This window comes from Cetorhinus maximus, chromosome 5, assembly GCF_964194155.1.
Source record: "Cetorhinus maximus chromosome 5, sCetMax3.hap1.1, whole genome shotgun sequence".
Classification (NCBI taxonomy): Eukaryota; Metazoa; Chordata; class Chondrichthyes; order Lamniformes; family Cetorhinidae; genus Cetorhinus; species Cetorhinus maximus.
The window spans coordinates 170228530-170249468 of NC_135883.1; the positions used below are offsets into that span (position 1 = coordinate 170228530).

At 44.0% G+C, this 20939-nt stretch overlaps 1 protein-coding gene across 1 annotated transcript in view; it reads right to left on the reverse strand.

Moving 5' to 3' along the window:
- Nucleotides 1-20939, reverse strand: part of LOC144681152 (dynein axonemal heavy chain 8-like) — a 1929890-nt gene that overhangs the window by 1075241 nt on the left and 833710 nt on the right. The window contains exon 32 of the mRNA XM_078542879.1: nucleotides 1344-1584. Coding sequence (XP_078399005.1) covers nucleotides 1344-1584 — 241 coding nt within the window. The remainder of the gene's footprint in view (nucleotides 1-1343; nucleotides 1585-20939) is intronic.

Here is a 20939-nt window from a genome sequence, read left to right on the forward strand (position 1 = left end):
TATTATTTATTTATTTTGAGGATAGTAGTCAAATAGCAACTAGTAGAATAGAAAAAGGATCAGTACACCAGTAGATGTGGTACACTTGGATTTCTAAAAAGCATTCAATAAGGTAAAACGCAAAAGGTTAATATGCAAGAATGCATGAAGTTGGGGGTGATATATTAGCAGGGATTGGTTAACAAACAGAAGGCAGAGAGTAGGGATAAACTGGGCATTTTCAGGTTGGCAAGCTGTAACTAGTGGAGTGCCGCAAGAATCAGTGTCAGTCTTGAGCTTTTACAATCTATATTAATGACTTAGACAAAGAGACCAAAGGTTTATATATCCGAATTTTCCGACAATGCAAAGCTGGGTGGGAATGTAAGCTGTGAGGAGGACACAAAGAGGCTGCAAAAAGAGATAAGTTAAGTGTGCGTGTAAAAAGTGGCAGATGGAATATAATGTGGGGAAGTGTGAAGTTTTTCACTTTAATACCAAGAATAGAAATGCAGAGTTTTTTTTTTAAAAGCTGTGAATCTTCTAAATGTTAACGTTCATAGGGATTTGGATGTTCTCATACAAGGGACACAGAAAGTTTGCATGCAGGTACAACATAAGAATAAGGAAGTCTTGCTACAATACTAAGAAGCTTTGGTGAAACAGTATGTAGTTTTGGTCTCCATTCTTGAAGAAGGAAATGCTTACTTTGGAGGCAATACAGCAAACGTTCACTAGATTGTTTCCTGTGATGAGAAAGTTGTCCCATAATGACAGGCTGAGTAAATTGGGCCTATAAAAGAATGAATGGTGATCTCATTGAAATGTACAAGGTTCTGAAGGGGCTTGACAGGGTAAACACTGGGAGGTTGTTTTACCTGAGTTGAATTCAGATAATGGGGACATGATCTCATGATAAGGATTTGGTAAATTAGGATTGAGATGAGAAGAGATTTCATCTGAAGTAGCCTAGCATAACAATTGACAGTGCGAATAGAGATGTGTCCTTGCCTGATGCTGACACCCGGAAATGAATGATAAAAATAGCATCCTTATGAAAGTGCAGAAGCAGGTGCAGGATAGCTTTGAAATAGGCTGTCTGGAATGTTGTATGTTTGCTGAGAGGACATAGGATTGATAATAATTCCAAGTTACAGTGGAGTGGAATGAATGAGGCTGAAGAATCGGTAGGAAGAGGGAAGGGTGGGATGTAAAATTGAACTTCAGCAGAAGTCAATGGAAAGGAAAATAGGGCGAAGTGTAAAACTGGTTTCCAATTCACTGTTACTCATTTTGTGCAATCAGTCAAAACCAATTTCTCCTCCTATGAGATTTCAGTTATATTGACTAATGACTCAATATACCTCAATATCATCCTTAAAATGGAGCAGAGGAGCATCCATAACATTTTTCAGAGAGAATGTTTCTGATGTCACATTAAATTTATGCCCTGTAACTGCAGATATCCGTTCCCAATGCCTCAGTTCCATTGACTTGTTGGACATCATTTCCAGGAGCGGACATGATTCACTGAAATCATCTATTTTCTTCTTCAGATCCAGAAATGCCTGCCATTCCTTCAGGCCTTTGGGCAACCTACGACACCTAGAAATGGTTCAGATGAAATAACAATTCACTTAATTAATTAAAATAAATTTACATTAGTAAACTATCATGTAATATATTACTATCACCATCACAGTATATTCCTCAATACAAACAGAAAGTGCTGAAAAAACTCAGCAGGTCTGGCAGCATCTGTGGAGAGGCAGAGTTTTTCTTTATTCTTTCATGGGATGTGGGCATCACTAGCAAAGCCAGCATTTGTTGCTCAGTGACTGCTCCATTGCTGTTTTACTGGATGGTCTTGTTAACTGTAGATGAGATTTTCCATACAGTTTCATAACTCTTACTGTTGGGAAGATTTCCAGATCAAGGCTGGAATATTCTGTTCTAGGGACAAGTTTGGGGTTGGATGCAGAAATGGGAGTGATTCCCGCGTGTGGGGGTGGGGGGGTGGCAGGGGATAGCGGGATGGCTGAGTATGTCCAGGTCATAACTTATGCGTCCGCGAATGTGCTGCAACCCAAACTCCTGCGTGACATCTCTGTGCACTCAAACACTTAAAAGTGCTTGATGCCCTTACACTTATCAGTTTAGAGTGGACTTCCACTTACCTTGGTGGAGTACAGATCAATCATCCTCTTCCTGCGCTGCTGGGCATTTCTTTGGTGGGTCCCATGAGCACACAGCAGGGGTGGGTGGAAGTTGCCATCCTAGCTGTTACCTCATGGGATTGAAGGTCCGGGAACCATATTTAAAGGGCATCTGGACAGCTATTCACTAACTGCAGGGGAAGAACATAAGCCTGGCTGTCATTTAAGATTCTGCCAAGACCAGAAAGTCACAGGGAAAGTAACATGTTGCCCCATGGTTCAGCGAAGCCTCCCTGGAGGTCCTTCACCAAGCCGTCCAGGGAAGGTGGGGGGTGCTATACCTTGGGATGACATCAGAAGGTAGCAATGCTGCTTTTGTCTGCACTGCAGTGCTGCTTTCAGTTGCATTAGAGTGCTTCAGTTGGAATTTGGTGAGAGAGAGACTTTTAAGGGTTAATTTCTATCTAAGGTCCAATCTTTCTTTAATTTAGCAACTAATTAAAAGTTTCTCCTTGGGTTAGGTTAAGTTTTAGTCCAGCTTTAAAACAGGGGTTATATAGGCGCTTCTTGCAGCTGCAGCTAGTTAATTACTTAACTGGCTTAAACAGGTTTTCAGAAGCTAGGTTCAAACAGCATTAAAGCAAGCCATCTAGACTGCAGCTTTTGTCTGTACTAGAGTGCTGCTTTGGGTTACATTAGAGTGCTTCAACTGGGGTTTGGTGAGAGACGGAGTTCAGTGAAGAAGGAAGGAGGGATCCTTTCATTTTCTACCTTTCCATAGTAAGAAGAGCAGTAGCCTTGGTAAGTCGGACTTGATGAGTATTTCTACTGTACCTAATATTCTCTAAACTAGAGGAAGTAATAGTAAAGGGAGTGATTGATGGTAAGTCATGGCAGGGCAGCTCAGCCAAGTGGAATGTTCCTCCAATGCGATGTTGGAAATTAGGGACACTTCCAGTGCCCAGGGCAACCATGTGTGCAGGAAACATCTCCAGCTGCAGCTACTCAAAATCCACGTTTTGGAGCTGGGTTTGTGGCTGGAGTCACTGTGGAACATCCACAAGGATGAGATCTTTGTGGATTGCACATGCAGTGAGGTGGTCACACTGCAGGTAAAGAGTGCACAGGCAGAAAGAGAATGGGTGACCACCAGACAGAGTGAAAGCACAAGGCATGTAGTTTTCCATTTTGGATATTGCTGGGGGAGATGGCTTCTCAGGGGAATGCAGCAAGAGTCAAGTCCGTGGCACCACAAGTGGCTCAGCTGCACGGGGTGGAGGGAGAAAAAAGAGTGGGAGAGCAAATGTGATAGGGGATCCTATCATAAGGGGAACAGATAGACGTTACTGTGGCCGGAGACATGACACCAGGATGGTGTGTTGCCTCCCTGGTGCCAGGGTTAAGGATGTCACCAAACAGCTCTATGATATTATGAAGGGAGAGGGTGAACAGCCAGTGGTCATGGTCCATATCCATACCAACAACATAGGGAGCTGGGAAATAAATTAAAAAGCTTGGCCTCAAAGGTAGCAATCCCAGGTTTATTCCCAGTGCCACATGCTAGCGAGATCAGGAATAGAAGAATAGACCAGATGAATACGTGGATGGAGAGATGGTGTAGGAGGGAGGGATTTAGATTCCTGGGACATTGTGACCGATTCTAGGGAAGATGGGATCTGTACAAGCTGGACGGGTTGCACCCAGCAGGACCGGAACCAATATCCTCACAGGGGTATTTGCTAGTACTGTGGGAGAGGGTTTAAATTAGATTGCCAGGGCAATGGGAACCTGAGCAGGGAGACAAAAGACAGGGAAACAAACAAAACTAGCAATGAAAGGCAGAAAAGTAGAAAACTATTGTGCTGGAGTTAGGCACAAACTTCCTATAAAACCCACACGTTCCCAAAAATCTCAGGATTGCTCATTTAGTTTTAGGAATGGGATATTCTATTAGAGCATTCACTTTTGCTGTTCTTGGCAACACTTGACCTATAATGTGACCTAGGTAAGTTATCCTTGCTTTTGCGAATTTGCTTTTGGCCAAATTTATGACTAAGCCAGCCAATTGCAATTGCTTAAACAGGTCCTCTAATTGCTTTACATGTTCTTCCCATGTGTTACAACATCTAAATAAACCACACAGTTAGGTACTTCAACAACGACTTGATTCTTAAGTCACTGAAATGTAGCTGGGGTGTTTTTAAGCCCAGACGGCAAGACTAGGCTTTGATACTTGGTGTAACAAAGGTGTATATTTCTTTAGCCCTTGAGGTCAATGGTACTTGCCAGTACCCCTTCAATAGATCAGTTTTAGAAAGAAATGAGGCACTGCCAACCTTATCGATGCAATCTTCTAACCAAGGAATTGGGTACGAATCTGTCCTCGTTACTACATTCCCTTTCCTGAAGTCTATGCAAAATCTAGTGGATCCATCCGGCTTAGGAACCAGCACTGCTGGTGAACTCCAGCTGCTTTGGCTAGGCTCAATCAATTGATTTTCCAACATACGTTGGACCTCTATTTCTACATGAGCTTGTTTCTTTGGGCTCAGCCGATAAGAATGTTATTTTATCGGCACTGAGTCTCTTACATTCACATCGTGTTTGGCTAACGTAGTACATCCAGATGTATCCCTACAAATTCCTTATTTCTTAAGTAACCTTATTAGATCTTCCCGTGGTCCTTCCTCTAAATATGAGAACACAGTGTCTAACTGTCCCAGTATTTTCATGTTTGCTAGTCGAATTGTAGGAAGTTCGCTTTGTACACTATCTACTTCTCCTTCTACCTTGCTCTTATTGTCTCTGTCAACCTCCACTACTCCTACCATCAGGCACATTTGCTCTGTCTTATCATCTTCTCTGTGACGATATGCTTCAACATGTTTATGTGACATAACCGTTTCTTCTTCCTCTGCTCAGGAGTATCTATCAGATAAGTCACTTTACTGACCCTCCTAATTACTTTATATGGACCACTGAATTTCACCTTCAGGGATTCACCCTGCAAAGACAACAATACCAATACTTCATCTCCTGCTTGGAATGTTCTAGTTGTAGCATGTTTGTCTGCCCATTCTTTCATTTTGGCTTGTGAAATTTTTAATTGCTCTTGTGCTACTTTACATGCTCCTGTGAGTCTAGAAACGTGGACACGTAGTCCAACATGGAGAATTCATCTATCTGCTTTAGGAACTTTTCCTTAATCAACTTTAATGGACCACTTATTTCATGAACATAGATCAATTCAAATGGACTAAATACAGCAGATTCATTTGGAGAATCTCTGGTATCAATACTAAGGCATCTAATCCTTTGTCCCAATACTTTGTGTGTTCATGGCAATAGGTCTTAATTATGGTTTTGAATCTGATGGTATCTCTCTAAAGCTCCCTGTGTCTATGGATGATAGGCAGACTTAAGTTGTTTGATACCCAAACTGCTGATCATGTTCTGGAAAATTTTAGACATGAAGTTAGAACCTTGGCCAGATTGTATTTCAATTGGTAGCCCATAAAGATTGAAAAACTGGATTGACTTTTCCACGACCACCTTAGCTGTAATTGTCCTTAAAGGGATAGTTTTTGGAAATTGAGTTGTCACATCAATGATTGTAAGGGTATACTGATGTCCTGCTTCTGTTTTGGGTATTGGTCCTACATAATCTACTAATGCCCGACTGAATGGTTCTTCATAAACTGGTATGGGTATTAAAGGTGCTGGTTTGATTACATGTTGAGGTTTACCTACTAACTGACATGTATGACATGTTTTACAAAAATGCACTTTGTCCTTGTGGAGTCTTGGCCAGGTAAAATGCCTGTTTATCAATGCTTGGGTTTTCCATATTCCTACATGTTCTGTCATAGGAATTTCAAGTGCTACTCGTAATATCTCCATATGATATTTGGGTGGACCATCTGATGAACAACCGTCCATTCCTCATCTACAGGTCTGTGAGGGTGTCTCCATTTCCTCATCAGGACTCCATTTTTAATATAATAGCACTCTGGAACTCCTTCCACCACAGCTTTAGTGTGAGCTGACTGTGCTAACTTATTTAACTCTGGATCTGCTTTCTGAGCCTCAATTAATGAAGACATGCTAAACACTTCCTTTGAATTATCCTCGCCCTTAATGAAAGTTTTGGCTACTCTAACATCTGCTTGTGATATTACTTTGACCTCTGATGATGGACTTTGCATAGCCATTACTCTGGTCACCACACACGATGGAAAAATACCTGGAACTTGTTCTTGTAACTGTTCTGTCTCTTTAGCCTCTCTTGGACTTTTCATAATTATGGGCGCGGCTATAAACTTCACTCCTGCCAAATCATTCCCTAGGAGTAAATCAACTCTGTCCGTGGGTAATTTCTTAACCATTCCTACAACCACCAATCCAGACAACAAATCACACTCCAATTGCACCTTTTATGATGGAACCGGGATATGCTCTCCACTTATCCCATTTACCAATGCTTTAGCTTTCATTGAACTCTCTGGAGGGAAAGCTAAGTCCTTCTCCAGCAAAAGATTTTGAGTAGCTCCTGTGTCTCTTAATATAGTCATGGGTTTACCTGCATCATTTGATGAAAAAGGGGTTATCTTTCATTTGGACAAAAACCCTTATATCTCTCATATACCTTATTCATTTCACCTGCATTCATCCTTATTTACCCTTATTTTCTTATGAACTCCAATAAGTCCCATGGGCTTGCCCTGCAACTTCCAGCATTCTAAATGAATGTATCCCACTTTATTACAATGGGAAAACATAGGCCTTCACGTTACACCTCCAGCCTCAGTACCTTCCTTCTGATCTGGGGAGGAGATCTCAAGGTACCCAGCTATCCATTCTTTACCCTGGCTACTTGCCTTCCTTTCACTCTCCCACTATCCTTTCCTAATTTATGTGGGCGGTGGGGAAAAAGGTTTCGTTTTATGGATCAGCTCATAATCGTCAACCATTACTGCAGCCTGTCTAGCAGTTGCAACCCTTTCATCTTCAACATATAAATTATTACAAAGGGTAGGGAATTTTTAACTTCTTCCAAGAGAATAGTCTCTCTCAGAGCTTCATAGGTAGTTTCAACTCCTAATTCTCATATCCCCCTGTCAAAACTACTTTGCTTAACCCTTTCAAATTCAGTGTAAGTTTGCCCAGGCTGCGTCCTTAAATTTCAAAACTTTTGTCTGTATCCTTCAGGAACCAACTCATATGCACTCAAAATGGCCTTTCTCATCACATCATAATCCTTAGAAACCTCCTCTGACAGTGAGGCATACATTTCCTGTGCTGTACCTGTTAATTTGCTCTGGATGGGCAATACCCAGTTTTTCTTTGGCCAGTTCATCTGTTTAGCTATCTTCTCAAATGAAATAAAGAATGCTTCAACATCCCTTTCCTCAAACTTTGGAAGAGCTTGTACAAATTTAAATACCACCCCACTGGGTTCTGATCTGGAAATAAGTCGTGCCTCACCTACTGGTGTTAATAAACTTCCTGCAAAAATTACATACATTGCCACAGAATGTGTGCAAATTAAGTCAGAGTGCAGAATGTACTTTTACATGGACAGGAGTATTGCACCCTGCAATGTAAAACATATTATTCTTCATGTTAAACACCCCTCAAATAACCTCAGAATATACTAATGACAGGCCCTGACAATATTCTGGCAATAGTACTGAAGGTGTGTGCTCCAGAACTTGCCGGGCCTCTAGCCAAGCTGTTCCAGTACAGCTACAACACTGGCATCTACCCAGCTATGGGGAAAATTGTCCAGCTATGTCCTGTACACAAAAATCAGGACAAATCCAACCCAGCCAATTACCGCCCCATCAGCCTACTTTCAATTATCATTAAAGTAATGGAAGGGGTCAACAACAGTGCTATAAAGCGGCACTTGCTTAGCAATAATCTGCTTACTGATGCCCAGTTTGGGTACCGCCAGGGTCACTCGGCTCCTGACCTCATTACAGCCTTGATTCAAGCATGGACAAAAGAGCTGAACTCCAGAGGTCGGGTGAGAGTGACTGCCCTTGACATCAAGGCCATATTTGACCGAGTGTGCAATCAAGAAGCCCTAAAAAAACTGGAGTCAATGGGAATCAGAGGTAAACTCCCTGCTGGCTGGAATCATACCCAGCACAAAGGAAGATGGTTGTGGTTGTTGGAGGTCTGTCACCTCAGTTCCAGGACATCGCTGCAGGAGTTCCTCAGGGTAGTGACCTCGGCCCAATCATCTTCAGCTGCTTCATCAATGACCTTCCTTCCAACATAAGGTCAGAAGTGGGGATGTTCGCTGATGATTGCATAATGTTCAGCACCATTCGTGACTCCTCAGATATTGAAGTAGTCCATGTCCAAATGCAGCAAGACCTGGACAATATCCAGGTTTGGACTGACAAGTGACAAATAACATTCGCGCCACACAAGTGTCAGGCAATGACCATTTCCAACAAGAGAGAATCCAACCATCACCCCTTGATGTTCAATGGCATTAACATCTCTGAATCCCCCACCATCAACATCTTGGGGGTTACCAATGACCAGAAACAAAACTGGACTAGCCATATAAATACTGTGACTACAAGAACAGGTCAGAGGCTAGGAATCCTGCGATGAGTAACTCACCTACTGTCCCCCACCCCCCACCCCCCCAAAGACTGTCCATCATCTACAAGGCACAGGTCAGGTGTGTGATGGAATACTCTCCACTTGCCCGGATGAGTGCAGCTCCCACAACACTCAAGAAACTTGACACCATCCAGGACAAAGCAGCCCCGCTGGATTGGCACCACATCCACAAACATTCACTCCATTCACCATCAACACACAGGAGCAGCAGTATGTACCATCCACAAGGTACGCTGCCGGAATTCACCAAGGCTCCTTTGACAGCACCTTCTAAACCCATGGCCTAGAAGGACAAGGGCGGCGGATAGATGGGAACACCGGCCACCTGGAAGTTCCCCTCCAAGCCACTCACCATCCTGACAAGAAATATATCGCCATTCCTTCACTGTCGCTGGGTTAAAATCCTGGAACTCCTTTCCTAACAGCACTATGGGTGCACCTACACCACATGGACTGCAGCAGTTCAAGAAGGCAGCTCACCACCACATTCTCAAGGGCAATTAGGGATGAGCAACAAATGCTGGCCCAGCCAGCGAAGCCCACATCCCGTGAAATGAATTAAAAAAAAAATGAAAAGACAGTTTCAGTTTTTTAAGTCTTTCTTCACAATTTGTATTCCATTGAACCTGAAGAACCCATGCTGTACCCATTCTCTTGCTTCAAAAATTTCCTGAAGCCCAAAACTGCATGTAATCTTCAACTGTGACCCTGGGAAGATTTTATGTGGACTCACTCATTCGGTCTCAACTTACATATTCTACACCTCTTGTCACATGCTTCATCTGCTTGAGGTGTTGCTTTTAATATCTTGCAAAGCTAAATCCCCCAAATCCTCCACTCATCTACACGACATGGACTTTCCCTGTACCAAGTATGCAATTGTTAGCTGAAAAGTACCAGCTGACATTGACTTCAATCTGCCACTTTTCTTTAGCCTACTATGCCCTGTTTCCTTTGATCCTCTGAATTATTTGCCATTATTATCCACAATTTGGCCAACAATGTACAGCACAATCATTGATGTACACAGCAGCAGAACAGAACCCTATAGGAGACCACTACCATCTACAACCATTCTAGGAAAGTGCTCTTTAACTCCTATTCTCTACTCCTCCTTTCTAACCTCCCTTCCATTTCACTGTCCTCCCACTAATTTCCCTGCCTTCATCTCCCCATCTGTCTTGTGCTGTAACTTGTCAAAGGCATCAATTGCATTTCCTCCATCCATTATAACTGTTAGTTTCCTGGAGAACCATCAGCTTTGCGAAACATGGTATTCCTTTCTGAAATCCACATTGGCCGCTGCTGGTTATTTTCTCTTTGTACTATTAATTTCATCTTTAATCAAAGATTACCCAGGTTATCTCTGTCTCCCCTGTTGAAAATGGGTACTAAATTAAATTCTCAATCCTCTGACACACGTCGACTCTCAATAGAACCCTGGGATTGGCGTGATTTTTAAAAATTCATCCATGGGATGTGAGCTTCATCCAGAGTACATTTTGCACCCTTGCCACTCTCAGTGCTTCCTTCAAGGTGATGTTCAACATGGAGGAACGCTGATTCATCAGCTGAAGGAGGACAGTATGTGGTAATCAGCAGGAGGTTTCTTTGCCCACGATTGACCTGATGCCATGAGACTTCATGGAGTCCAGAGTCGATGTTAAGGACTCCCAGGGCAACTCCCTCCCGACTGTATACGACTGTGCCACCACATCTGCTGGGCCTGTCCTGCCAGTGGGACAGGACATACCCAGGGATGGTGATGGTGGTGTCTGGGACATTATCTGTAAGGTATGGTTCCATGAGGATGACTGTCAGGCTGTTGCTTGCCTAGTCTGAGACAGCTCTGCCAATTTTGGCACTAGCCCCCAGATGTTAGTACGAAGGAAGAAAAACAGAAAATGCTGGAAAAACTCAACGGGTCTAACAGCATCTGTGGAAAGAGAGAGAAGAATACTTAAATTGCAGAGAGTGAATGCAAAAACGCAAATTGAAGCCTGTTACGGCACAGCGGATGGTAAATGCTGAGCTGTTCAAATCCCAGAGGGAAACTTGAAACAACTGCCACAACTATTTTACAATTTATATTTATTTCAAGATCTGTGCCTTGAATTCAGTAGTAATAAGGCTACCGAGTCTTGTAGGTTTCTTACAAAACTAAAAAAAAAATATTTTAAGCACATAGATAGGCTTACAAATTACTACTATAATAACTTCTAGCTCCCATAGTTAATCTAACTCCCAGTTACTCCTCCGTTAAGGCAACAGTAAAACATATAGATTTAAACAGACCCAGGCAAAGCACACATCCTGGACAGTCGAATTCAAAGCGAATTTTCTCAGCTTTGGTTCCTTATAGACAGCAGCTTGAGGCTTAGATGCTGGAGGCTGTTCACACTTGTGTTAGATCTTAAAATGCCTTCCCTTACACACAGCCTTCTCTCCTTTATATATATTTTCCCCTTTGAATGCAAATTCCTATTGTTTCACTATGTCTTTGGACTTTACCTCTCTACTAATAAAAATCTATCATAGTACTAATTTTATCAGTAATCTTTGGGAAAAATAAAAACACTGTTTCTTAACTTCTTCTGGCTAGGTGTAACATTTCACCCCCTCTTTTGAATTCAATCTACTCTGGTTTATTTAAAAATGGAAATATTCCCTTTACACCTCACATTCTAAAACTTCACCTACGTTTACATATTTAGCATTTCAAACCTAGCTTCTCTTCTCACATCAAGGCTACTAGACCAGCTATCTGTAATTCAATTAAAATGTACACACACACACTGACAAAAAAATTGATGCTGGCCTATGATATGCATTGTATGTGTTTCATTATGCGTGTCAAGCAGGTTATCTGCTTCCTGAAGTTAAGCTTCAGTGGTGGGAGGGGGAGGCAGTGAATTGAATTAGGTTCAACTTTGGTTTTATATGTTGATTTTATAGCTTGCTTTGTATTGTAAAACGATATAGGGGAATCAACCCAGATTTGGACTAAGTGACGTAGTGGGCGGGTAAAACGTCATTTTACCTGCTGGCCGCAATGGCGGACTTTCATGCCGTATCGTCCCAAACCCGCCGCATTAATTATGCATTCCCGGGAAACATGCTGTTTCCATGGCAGGCAGGGTCTCATTCGCCTGCGGTGCCATCACCTCGCTGCTTCATCACGCTGGGCACCATATTTAAAGTCCAGCCGCGTGCACACCTCTCAGTGCATCCAACCCATGACTGCTGCAAAGAAAGCATAGCCATGAAAGGCAAAAAGACTGCAGCCCCAGGTTCAATGACACTTCCCTCGAGCATCTTTTGGACACAGTGGAGGTTCGCTGTGATGTCCCCTACCCCCACTCTGGCCACAGGATGGGCAGCGACCTCACTAATCCAGCTTGGGAGGCGGTGGCAATGGTGGTCAGTGCCAATGCCCTGTAAAAGAGGACAGCCACACAGTGCCACTACAGGATGAATGGTCTCATCCATTCCGCCAAGGTAGTTCACTCTTCTCATCACTCTCAACTCACACACTCTCAAACCCATCACACATCCATAGGGATCTCACACCTTAAGGGACAACACCACTAACTCTCTCTCACACCCTCACATCTCCATCAGGCTCATACCCTCTCGAGCCTGAATCCATGTCCATAGCTCCGCTCACCTCGCAAACATTCCATGTAGTGCCATATGTCCTACTTACACTCTCTCCACCTGTTTTCATGCAGGGGAAGCCTGCTCACATCAGCAGGGAGAGGTCCCAGGCTGGGGGTGGAACGGCCCATATTAGGCCCCTCATTCACTTTGAGGAGTGTACCATGGCACTGACTGGTGAGGACATGGACCATACCTACAATGACAGTGAGGTCGGTGGTGAACACCGTTGTAAGGTTCTTGCACCACACCATCTTTCTCTCAACACAAAATATGTGCGCTCTCTCTCCTGCTTTTGACTGTGCTGTCATGCACTGCTTATCTCTACTTTGGTTCACAGGGAGCTCTGCCAAGTGACCGATACACTCAGCCAGCCATTCCCTCAGCTCCATCCATGCACTCATCTCCAGCCAAGAGGACATCTCCTCCAATGAAGAGCTGTAAATAAGCAACGTGGAAGACCAGTCACGGCGTTTACCCAGACCCTCCACCAGCGCAGAGACACACACCTTGGTGGGACCTCGATCTAGAGCAGGCTCGGGTTCACAATCTGGTGGTCACTGCACAGACACATGTCTGCAGCAACAGGAGGCAGATTCATGAGCTCCCTGGCACTTGGAGGGCTGCTAGGGATCAGGCATCTGTGAGGTCCAAGTCAAATGACGAGCCTCTAGTTTTGGCCTTCCAGTTCATCATGTAGAATCAGCAGAAGGCATGAGAACATCACGCAGAGCTGTTGAAAGTGCTCAAAAGAGTGGCATGCAAGCCAAAGGAGTGCATCCACCTGCTCTCTGATGAATTGGTGTCCATATGTGTGTGTATAGTGGTCTCCATGGGAAGGATGGCAGACACCATGGAGACGCTGGTACAGCAGAATGCCCAGATGTATGCAGATCTGCACTCCATCGCAGGAGCCATGGCTGAGTTCCTGCAGTGGCAATGTGAGAAGTAAATGGGGCACCTCAATGTCCTTCCAGGTTCTCCTTCACCTCAAGGAGTCAGGTTGGGGCCCCCGAGCACCCTAAATGAGGAGGAGCTGCAGATGGATACCCCTGGGTCATCCATTCATGAGTCTCAGAGGCTGTCCTCTCACTCTGAGTCCCCTGTGCCTGTGAGCCCCTCAACCTCATGCTCTGTCAGCGCATAGGAAGCAGCCGGTCAATGAGTGATTCTGGAGGGAGAAGAGGCCTTTCGAAGCCTTATGCAAGCACCCTCCCATGCGATCCTTCACGTATCATTCCTCAATGTCGTGAGCATTTTGAATGCTGCCTGCTGGGGTTCGCTTTCAGTTGTCCATCTGAGCTCAACTGCAAATCGCCCACCACAACTATCATTTCACTTTTGATTTGTACAACATGGTCTGGATTCGAATTTTCGTCAGCTCCCCTATTTTTTCCCCTCCCCCAGTCACCCATTTTCTTTTCCCCCCTATCACAGTTGACCCCTTGACATCACCTTCCACCTCCCCTCCCTGACCTACCAACCACAACCCTTTTCCTTTGGGGATGTCCAGGTGAACATGCACAATCCCTTCCTTCCCGAAAATCCCACCCTAATACATATTCACCTTCCTGATCTCCTCCTTCCCACCCCCAGGGCCTGTCTGCCTCCAATTCACCACTAACCACCCTCACCGCCCCTTCTACCGCTGCCTTCGAACCCTCACCCTTCCACCCTACCACCTCACTCTGCCCTCGGTCATGCTCACCATTCCCTCATACCACGCCCACCCTCAGTTCACTCCCCAGGAGGCAGTCATGGACCCAACAGGCCCCTCCCCTGAACATCCACCTGGCCATCCCCCCGCCACTCTGGATCCCTTCCCCTCTGGAACCCATTCGCCCCTTCCACCCTGTAACCCCTTCCCTCTCCAGACCAATTCCCCCCCCCCCCGACCCCCAAACCCCCAACCTCGCCCCGGACACCCCCTGCTCAGTCCCTCCCCCTCCCAGACTCCCTTAGATACCCTTAGTCCTTCCACCCCCCCCCCACACCTGGCCTCGACTCCCCACCCCCTCCCCCGGCCTCGACTCCTCCACCTTGCTGAGAGTCAGAGCGGAGCTGAGGAGCGGACAAGCGGGAGACAGTCAGGTGCTGAGCAGTGCTCTGTTTCACTGTTTCAGCTGCTGGGAAGCTGCAGTCTGGGGAAAAGGAGAAAAAAGCAACTGTGGCATCACAGAAAGCTAGTAAGATGATTGGCTGGCAAGTGCTCAATCTCAGGGACAGTGTGTGAGAAACCAGCTTAGGACAGGCGAGTTAAGGTAGATCTATAAATAAAAAGAACTAAAACTTTAAATAATAAACCAAAATTTGAAAACTTTAGAAATAAAATAAAACAATAAAGATAAAAAAGCAATAAAAATAAAGTAATTTAAACTAACATCTAAAACATATACTTTGTAGTTAAGAAGCATAAAACCTTTAGTTGTCAGTGGTACTAGCATTCAATAAACATAGTAAATTGTAGAATATATAGGAAGAAAGTAAATTAATGTAAATTAAATTAATAACATAAGTTAAAATGGCGGGACAGGTGTTATGTTGCAGTTGTGAGATGTGGGAACTTTTGGACGTCAATGCAATCCTTGACAAACACGTCTGCAGGAAGTGTAAGCAGCTTGAGGAATTCCGGATCAGGATTATTGATCTGGAAGCCGAGATGCAGGCACTGCACAACATAAGGGAGGGGGAGAAATACCCGGATACTTTGTTCCTGAAGATAGTCACACCTTTAAGCAGAGGATCATCTGTTTTGGTCAGCAGTGAGGGACAGGAGGATGTGACTGTTAGTGAGGCAGGTAATGGGACTGAGCAGACAGTAGTGGAGGAGCCTCAGACTTTGCAATTGTCAAACAGGTTTGAGGTACTCAAAACCTGTGTGGATGAAAGCAAAGTCTGCAAGGTAGATGAGCTGGCTGGCCATGGCACTGTGGTACAGGAAGGCGTTCAAGTGGTAGAAGGGGATAGTATAGTGAGGGGGATTGACACTGTTCTCTGCAGCAAAGAGTGAGAACCCAGACGGCTATGTTGCCTGTCTGGTGCCAGGGTTTGAGGAGAAACTTGCAGTGGGAGGGGGAGGATCCAGTTGTCGTGGTCCATGTAGGTACCAATGAGATAAGTAGAACTAGGAAAGAGGTTCTGCAAAGTCAGTATGAAGAGTTAGGGACCAAATTAAGATGCAAAACCTCAAAGGTAATAATCTCTGGATTATTACCTAATCCGTGTGCAAATTAGCATAGGGCAAATAAGATTAGAGAGACAAATGCATGGTTCAAAGACTGGTGTGAGAGAAGTGGGTTCTGGTTTGTGGGGCACTGGCATCAGTACTGGGGAAAGTGGGGGCTGTATTGTTGGGATGGTTTGCACTTGAACGTTGCTGGGATGAGTGTCCTCGCAAATCACATAACTAGGGAAATAGAGAGGGCTTGAAACTAAACAAGAGGGGTGAGGGATCAAGCTTGGGTGGAGATAGCAATTCAAGGTGTCAAATCAAGACAGGAGAACAAAATAGTAATATGAGAAATGAGGGTCAGAATGGCAGGAAGGGACAGAGAGAAATATCTAAGAACATATCAGCAGTCAACACCAGATGTTACAAAGGTGACAAAAAGACAAAACTGAAAGCTCTCTATCTGAATGCACATAGCATTCATAACAAAGTAAATGAATTGATGGCCCACATTGAAGTAATAAATATGATCTGATAGCAATTATGGAGATGTGGTTGCAGGACACCAAAGATTGGGTCCTTAATATTGAGGGGTAGATGATATTCAAGAAGAATAGGAATCTAGGTAAAGATGGAAGGGTAGCACTGTTAATCAAAGAGGGCATTGATGCAATAATTAGAGATGACCTTGGTTCAGGAGATCGGAATGTAGAATCAGTTTGGGTGGAGATGAGGAATAGTAGGGGAATAAAATAATTAGTGAGTGGTCTACAGGCTTCCTAACAGTAGCCACAGTATAGGACAAAGGATTCAAGAGATAATATTGTGTCCTTGTGATAAAGCGATGGCAATAACCATGGGTGATTTTAATCTACACATACTGGAAAAATCCGATTGGCAGTAGACCATAAAACCACAAGACATAGGAGCAGAAATTAGGCCATTCGGCCTATCGAGTCTGCTCCGCCATTCAATCATGGCTGATAAGTTTCTCAAATCCATTCTACCGCCTACTCCCCGTAACCTTTGATCCCCTTATCAATCAAGAACCTATCTATCTCGGTCTTAAATACACTCAATGACAGATTCACCACTCTCTGGCTAAAAAGTTTCTCCTCATCTCTGTTCTAAAAGGTCTTCCTTTACTCTGAGGCTGTGCCCTCAAGTCCTAGTCTCTCCTACTAATGGAAACATCTTCCCCATGTCCACTCTATCCAGGCCTTTCAGTATTCTGTAAGTTTCAATCACATCCCCCCTCATCCTTCTAGACTCCATCGAGTATAGACCCAGAGTCCTCAAACGTTCCTCATATGTTAAGCCTTTCATTCCTGGGATCATTCTCGTGAACCTCCTCTGGACCCTCTCCAGGGCCAGTACATCCTTCCTGAGATACGGGGCCCAAAATTGCTCACAATATTCTAAATGTGATCTGACCAGAGCCTTATAAAGCCTCAGCAGCACATCCCTGCTTTTATATTTTAGTCCTCTCGAAACAAATGCCAACATTGCATTTGCCTTACTAACTACTGACTCAACCTGCAAGTTAACCTTGGGAGTCCTAGTCCAGGATTCTCTTAAGTCCCTTTGCACTCCAGATTTCCGAATTCTCTCCCCATTTAGAAAATAGCCTATGCCTCTATTCTTCCTACCAAAGTGCATGACCTCACACTTCCCCACATTGCATTCCATCTGCCACTTCTTTGCCCATTCTCCTAACCTGTCCAAATCCTTCTGCAGCCTCCCCGCCTCCTCAATACTACCGGTCCTTCCACCTATCTTTGTATCATCTGCAAACTTAGCCAGGCTGCTCTCAGTTCCTTCATCTAGATCATTAATGTATAAAGTGAAAAGTTGTGGTCCCAACACTGACCCCTGCGGAACTCCACTAGTCACCAGGCGCCATCCTGAGAAGGACCCCCTTATCCCCACTCTCTGCCTCCTGCCAGACAGCCAATCTTCTATCCATGCTAGTACCTTGCCTCTAACACCATGGGCTCTTATCTTATTGAGCAGCCTCCTGTGCGGCACCTTGTCAAAGGCTTCTGGAAGTCCAAGTAGATAACATCCATTGGCTCTCCTTTGTCTAACCTACTCATTACCTCCTCAAAGAATTCTAACAGATTTGTCAGGCATGACCTCCCCTTGATGAAACCATGCTGACTTTGCCCGATTTTACCATGCACTTCCAAGTATTCTGAAATCACATCCTTAATAATGGTCTCTAAAATCTTACCAACGACCGAGGTCAGGCTAATCGGCCTGTAATTTCCCATCTTTTGCCTCACTCCCTTCAGGGGGGGTTACATTAGCAATTTTCCAGTCCTCTGGGACCCTCCCTGACTCCAGTGATTCCTGAAAGATCGCCAATAACGCCTCCACTATCTCTTCAGCTATCTCCTTCAGAACTCTGGGGTGTAATCCATCTGGTCCAGGTGATTTATCCACCTTCAGACCTTTCAGTTTTCCTAGCACCTTCTCCTTGGTAATGGCCACCATACTCTGCCCCCCCCACCGACTCTCTTGAACTTTGGGGATGTCACTCGTGTCTTCCACTGTGAGGACTGACGCAAAGTACCTATTCAGTTCCTCCGCCATTTCTTTGTTCCCCACTACTACTTCTCCAGCGTCATTTTCCAGCGGCCCAATGTCCACTTTTGCCTCTCTCTTACCCTTTATATATCTAAAAAAACTCTTGCAATCTTCTTTTATATTACTGGCTAGTTTACCCTCATATTTAATCTTCTCCCTCCTTATTTCTTTTTTAATTGTCCTCTGTTGGTCTTTGTAGGCTTCCTAATCCCTTGGCTTCCCACTGCTCTTTGCCGCATTGTATGCTTTCTCTTTAGCTTTTATGCTGTCCCTGACTTCCCTTGTCAGCCATGGTTGCCTCGTCCTCCCTTTAGTATGCTTCTTCTTCCTAGGGATGAATTTTTGCTGTGCCTCCTAAATTACTCCCAGAAACTCCTGCCATTGCTGTTCCGCTGTCTTTCTTGCTAGGCTCATCTCTGTCAATTCTGGCCAGCTCCTCCCTCATGCCTCTGTAGTTACCTTTATTCAACTGTAATACCGTTACATCTGATTCCAGCTTTTTCCTCTCAAATTGCAGGGTAAATTCTATCATATTATGATCACTTCCTCCTAAGGGTTCCTTCACCTTAAGCTCCCTTATCAAATCTGCCTCATTACACATCACTAAATCTAGAATTGCCTGTTCCCTAGTGGGCTCCACTACAAGCTGCTCCAAAAAGCCATCTCGTAGACATTCCACAAATTCCTTTTCTTCGGATCCACTACCAACCTGATTTTCCCAGTCTACCTGCATATTGAAATCCCCCATGATCACTGTAACCTTGCCTTTCTTACAGGCCTTTTCCATCTCCTGGTGTATCTTGTGCCCCACATCCTGACTACTGTTCGGAGGCCTGTACATAACTCCCATTCTGGTTTTTTTACCTTTGCGGTTCCTCAACTCTACCCACACAGATTCTACATCATCTGACCCTACATCATTTCTTGCTATCAATTTAATTTATTTTCTTACTAACAAAGCAACCCCACCCCCTCTGCCAACCTGCCTATCTTTTCGATAGGATGTATATCCTTGGATATTTAGCTCCCAGTCCTGATCCCCTTACAGCCATGTCTCCGTAATGCCCACCACATCATACATGCCAATTTCAATCTGCGCCACAAGCTCATTTACCTTATTTCGTATACTGCGTGCATTCAGATACAACACCTTCAGTGCTGTATTTCCCGTCCCCTTTCTCATTATCGTCCTTTCATCTGATGTGCTTGAAGTTAGATTCCTAGCCCTTTCCAAACACTCTGTCCTATTTTGTGTTCTGGGGACTTTAATAGCCTCTGCAGGGCTCTCCTTTCTTTTCAGTTTTTTCTTAATTTTCCATGAAGTTGAATCCACCCCCCCCACACGCTAACCTGCTGCTTTGTTTCCCATTAGTCATACGTCTTGGAGTTTGCCTGAATGAGGAGTTCTTAGAATGCTTTAGAGAGAGTTTCTTGGAGCAGCATGTTCTGGAACCAACCAGAGGGCAGGTTATATTAGACTTGGTATTGTGTAACGTGACAGGATTAATTAATGACCTCAGAGTAAAGGCACCCCTAGGTTGCAGTGACCATAATATGATTGAATTTTACATCCAGTTTGAAAGGGAGAAGAGTGGGTCTAAGACTAGTATCTTAAAACTTAAGTAAATGAAACTATGTGGGGATGAAAGCTGAGCTAGCTGAAGTAAACTGGAAAACTAGGCGAGAGGATAGATCAATAGAGAAGCAGTGGCAGACATTTAAGGGGATATTTCATAAGTACATTCCTGCTATAAAGAAAAAGTCAAAAGGGGAGGACGCATCATCCGTAGTTAACTAAAGAAGTTAAGCAAAGCATTAAACTTAAGGAAAAAACATACAACTCTGCAAAGATGAGTGGCAGGACAGATGATTGGACAGAATATAAAGAACGGCAGTGAATGACTAAAAGGTTAATCAGGAGAAAAAAATTAGAGTATGAGAGGAAGCTAGCTAGAAATGTAAAAACAGATAACAAGAGTTTCCACAGGTACTTAAAAAGGAAAAGAGTAAGTAAAGTGAGTGTTTGTCCTCTACAGAGTGACAGTGGGGAGTTAATAGTCGATAAAAAGGAAATGGTGGAAGAAATGAACAAATATTTTCCTTCTGTGTTCACTATAGACGATACAAAAAATTCCAGCTGCAAATCAGGAGAACGGGAGAAAGTAACTTGGTGAAATTGAATTCACTAGGGAAATGGCACTGAGCAAGTTGATGGAGCTGCGGACTGGCAAGTCTCTGGGTCCCAATGGACTACAACTTAGGGTCTTAAAAGAGGTGGCTAATGAGTTCGTCGATGTGCTGGTGTTAATTTTCCAAAATTCACTAGATTCTGGAAAGGTTCCATCAGATTGGAAAGTAGCAACTATAAACCCTCTATTCAAGAAGGAAGGGAGGCAGAAAACAGGAAATTATAGGCCAGTTAGCTTGACGTCTGTCATGGGGAAGTTATTAGAATTGATCATTAAGGAGGTTATATCTGGACACTTAGAAGAGCTCAAGGTAATCGGGAAGAGTCAGCATGGTTTTGTGAAAGAAAAATCATGTTTAACCAATATACTGGAGTTTTTTGAAGGAGTAACATGCACAATGGATAAAGAGAAGCCTGTAGACGTACTGTACTTGGATTTCCAGAACCCATTTGATAAGGTGCCACATCAAAGGTTATTATGGAAAATAAAAGCACGTGGTGTAGGGGGTAACATATTAGCATGGGTAGAAGATTGGCTGGCTGGCAGAAAGCAGAGTAT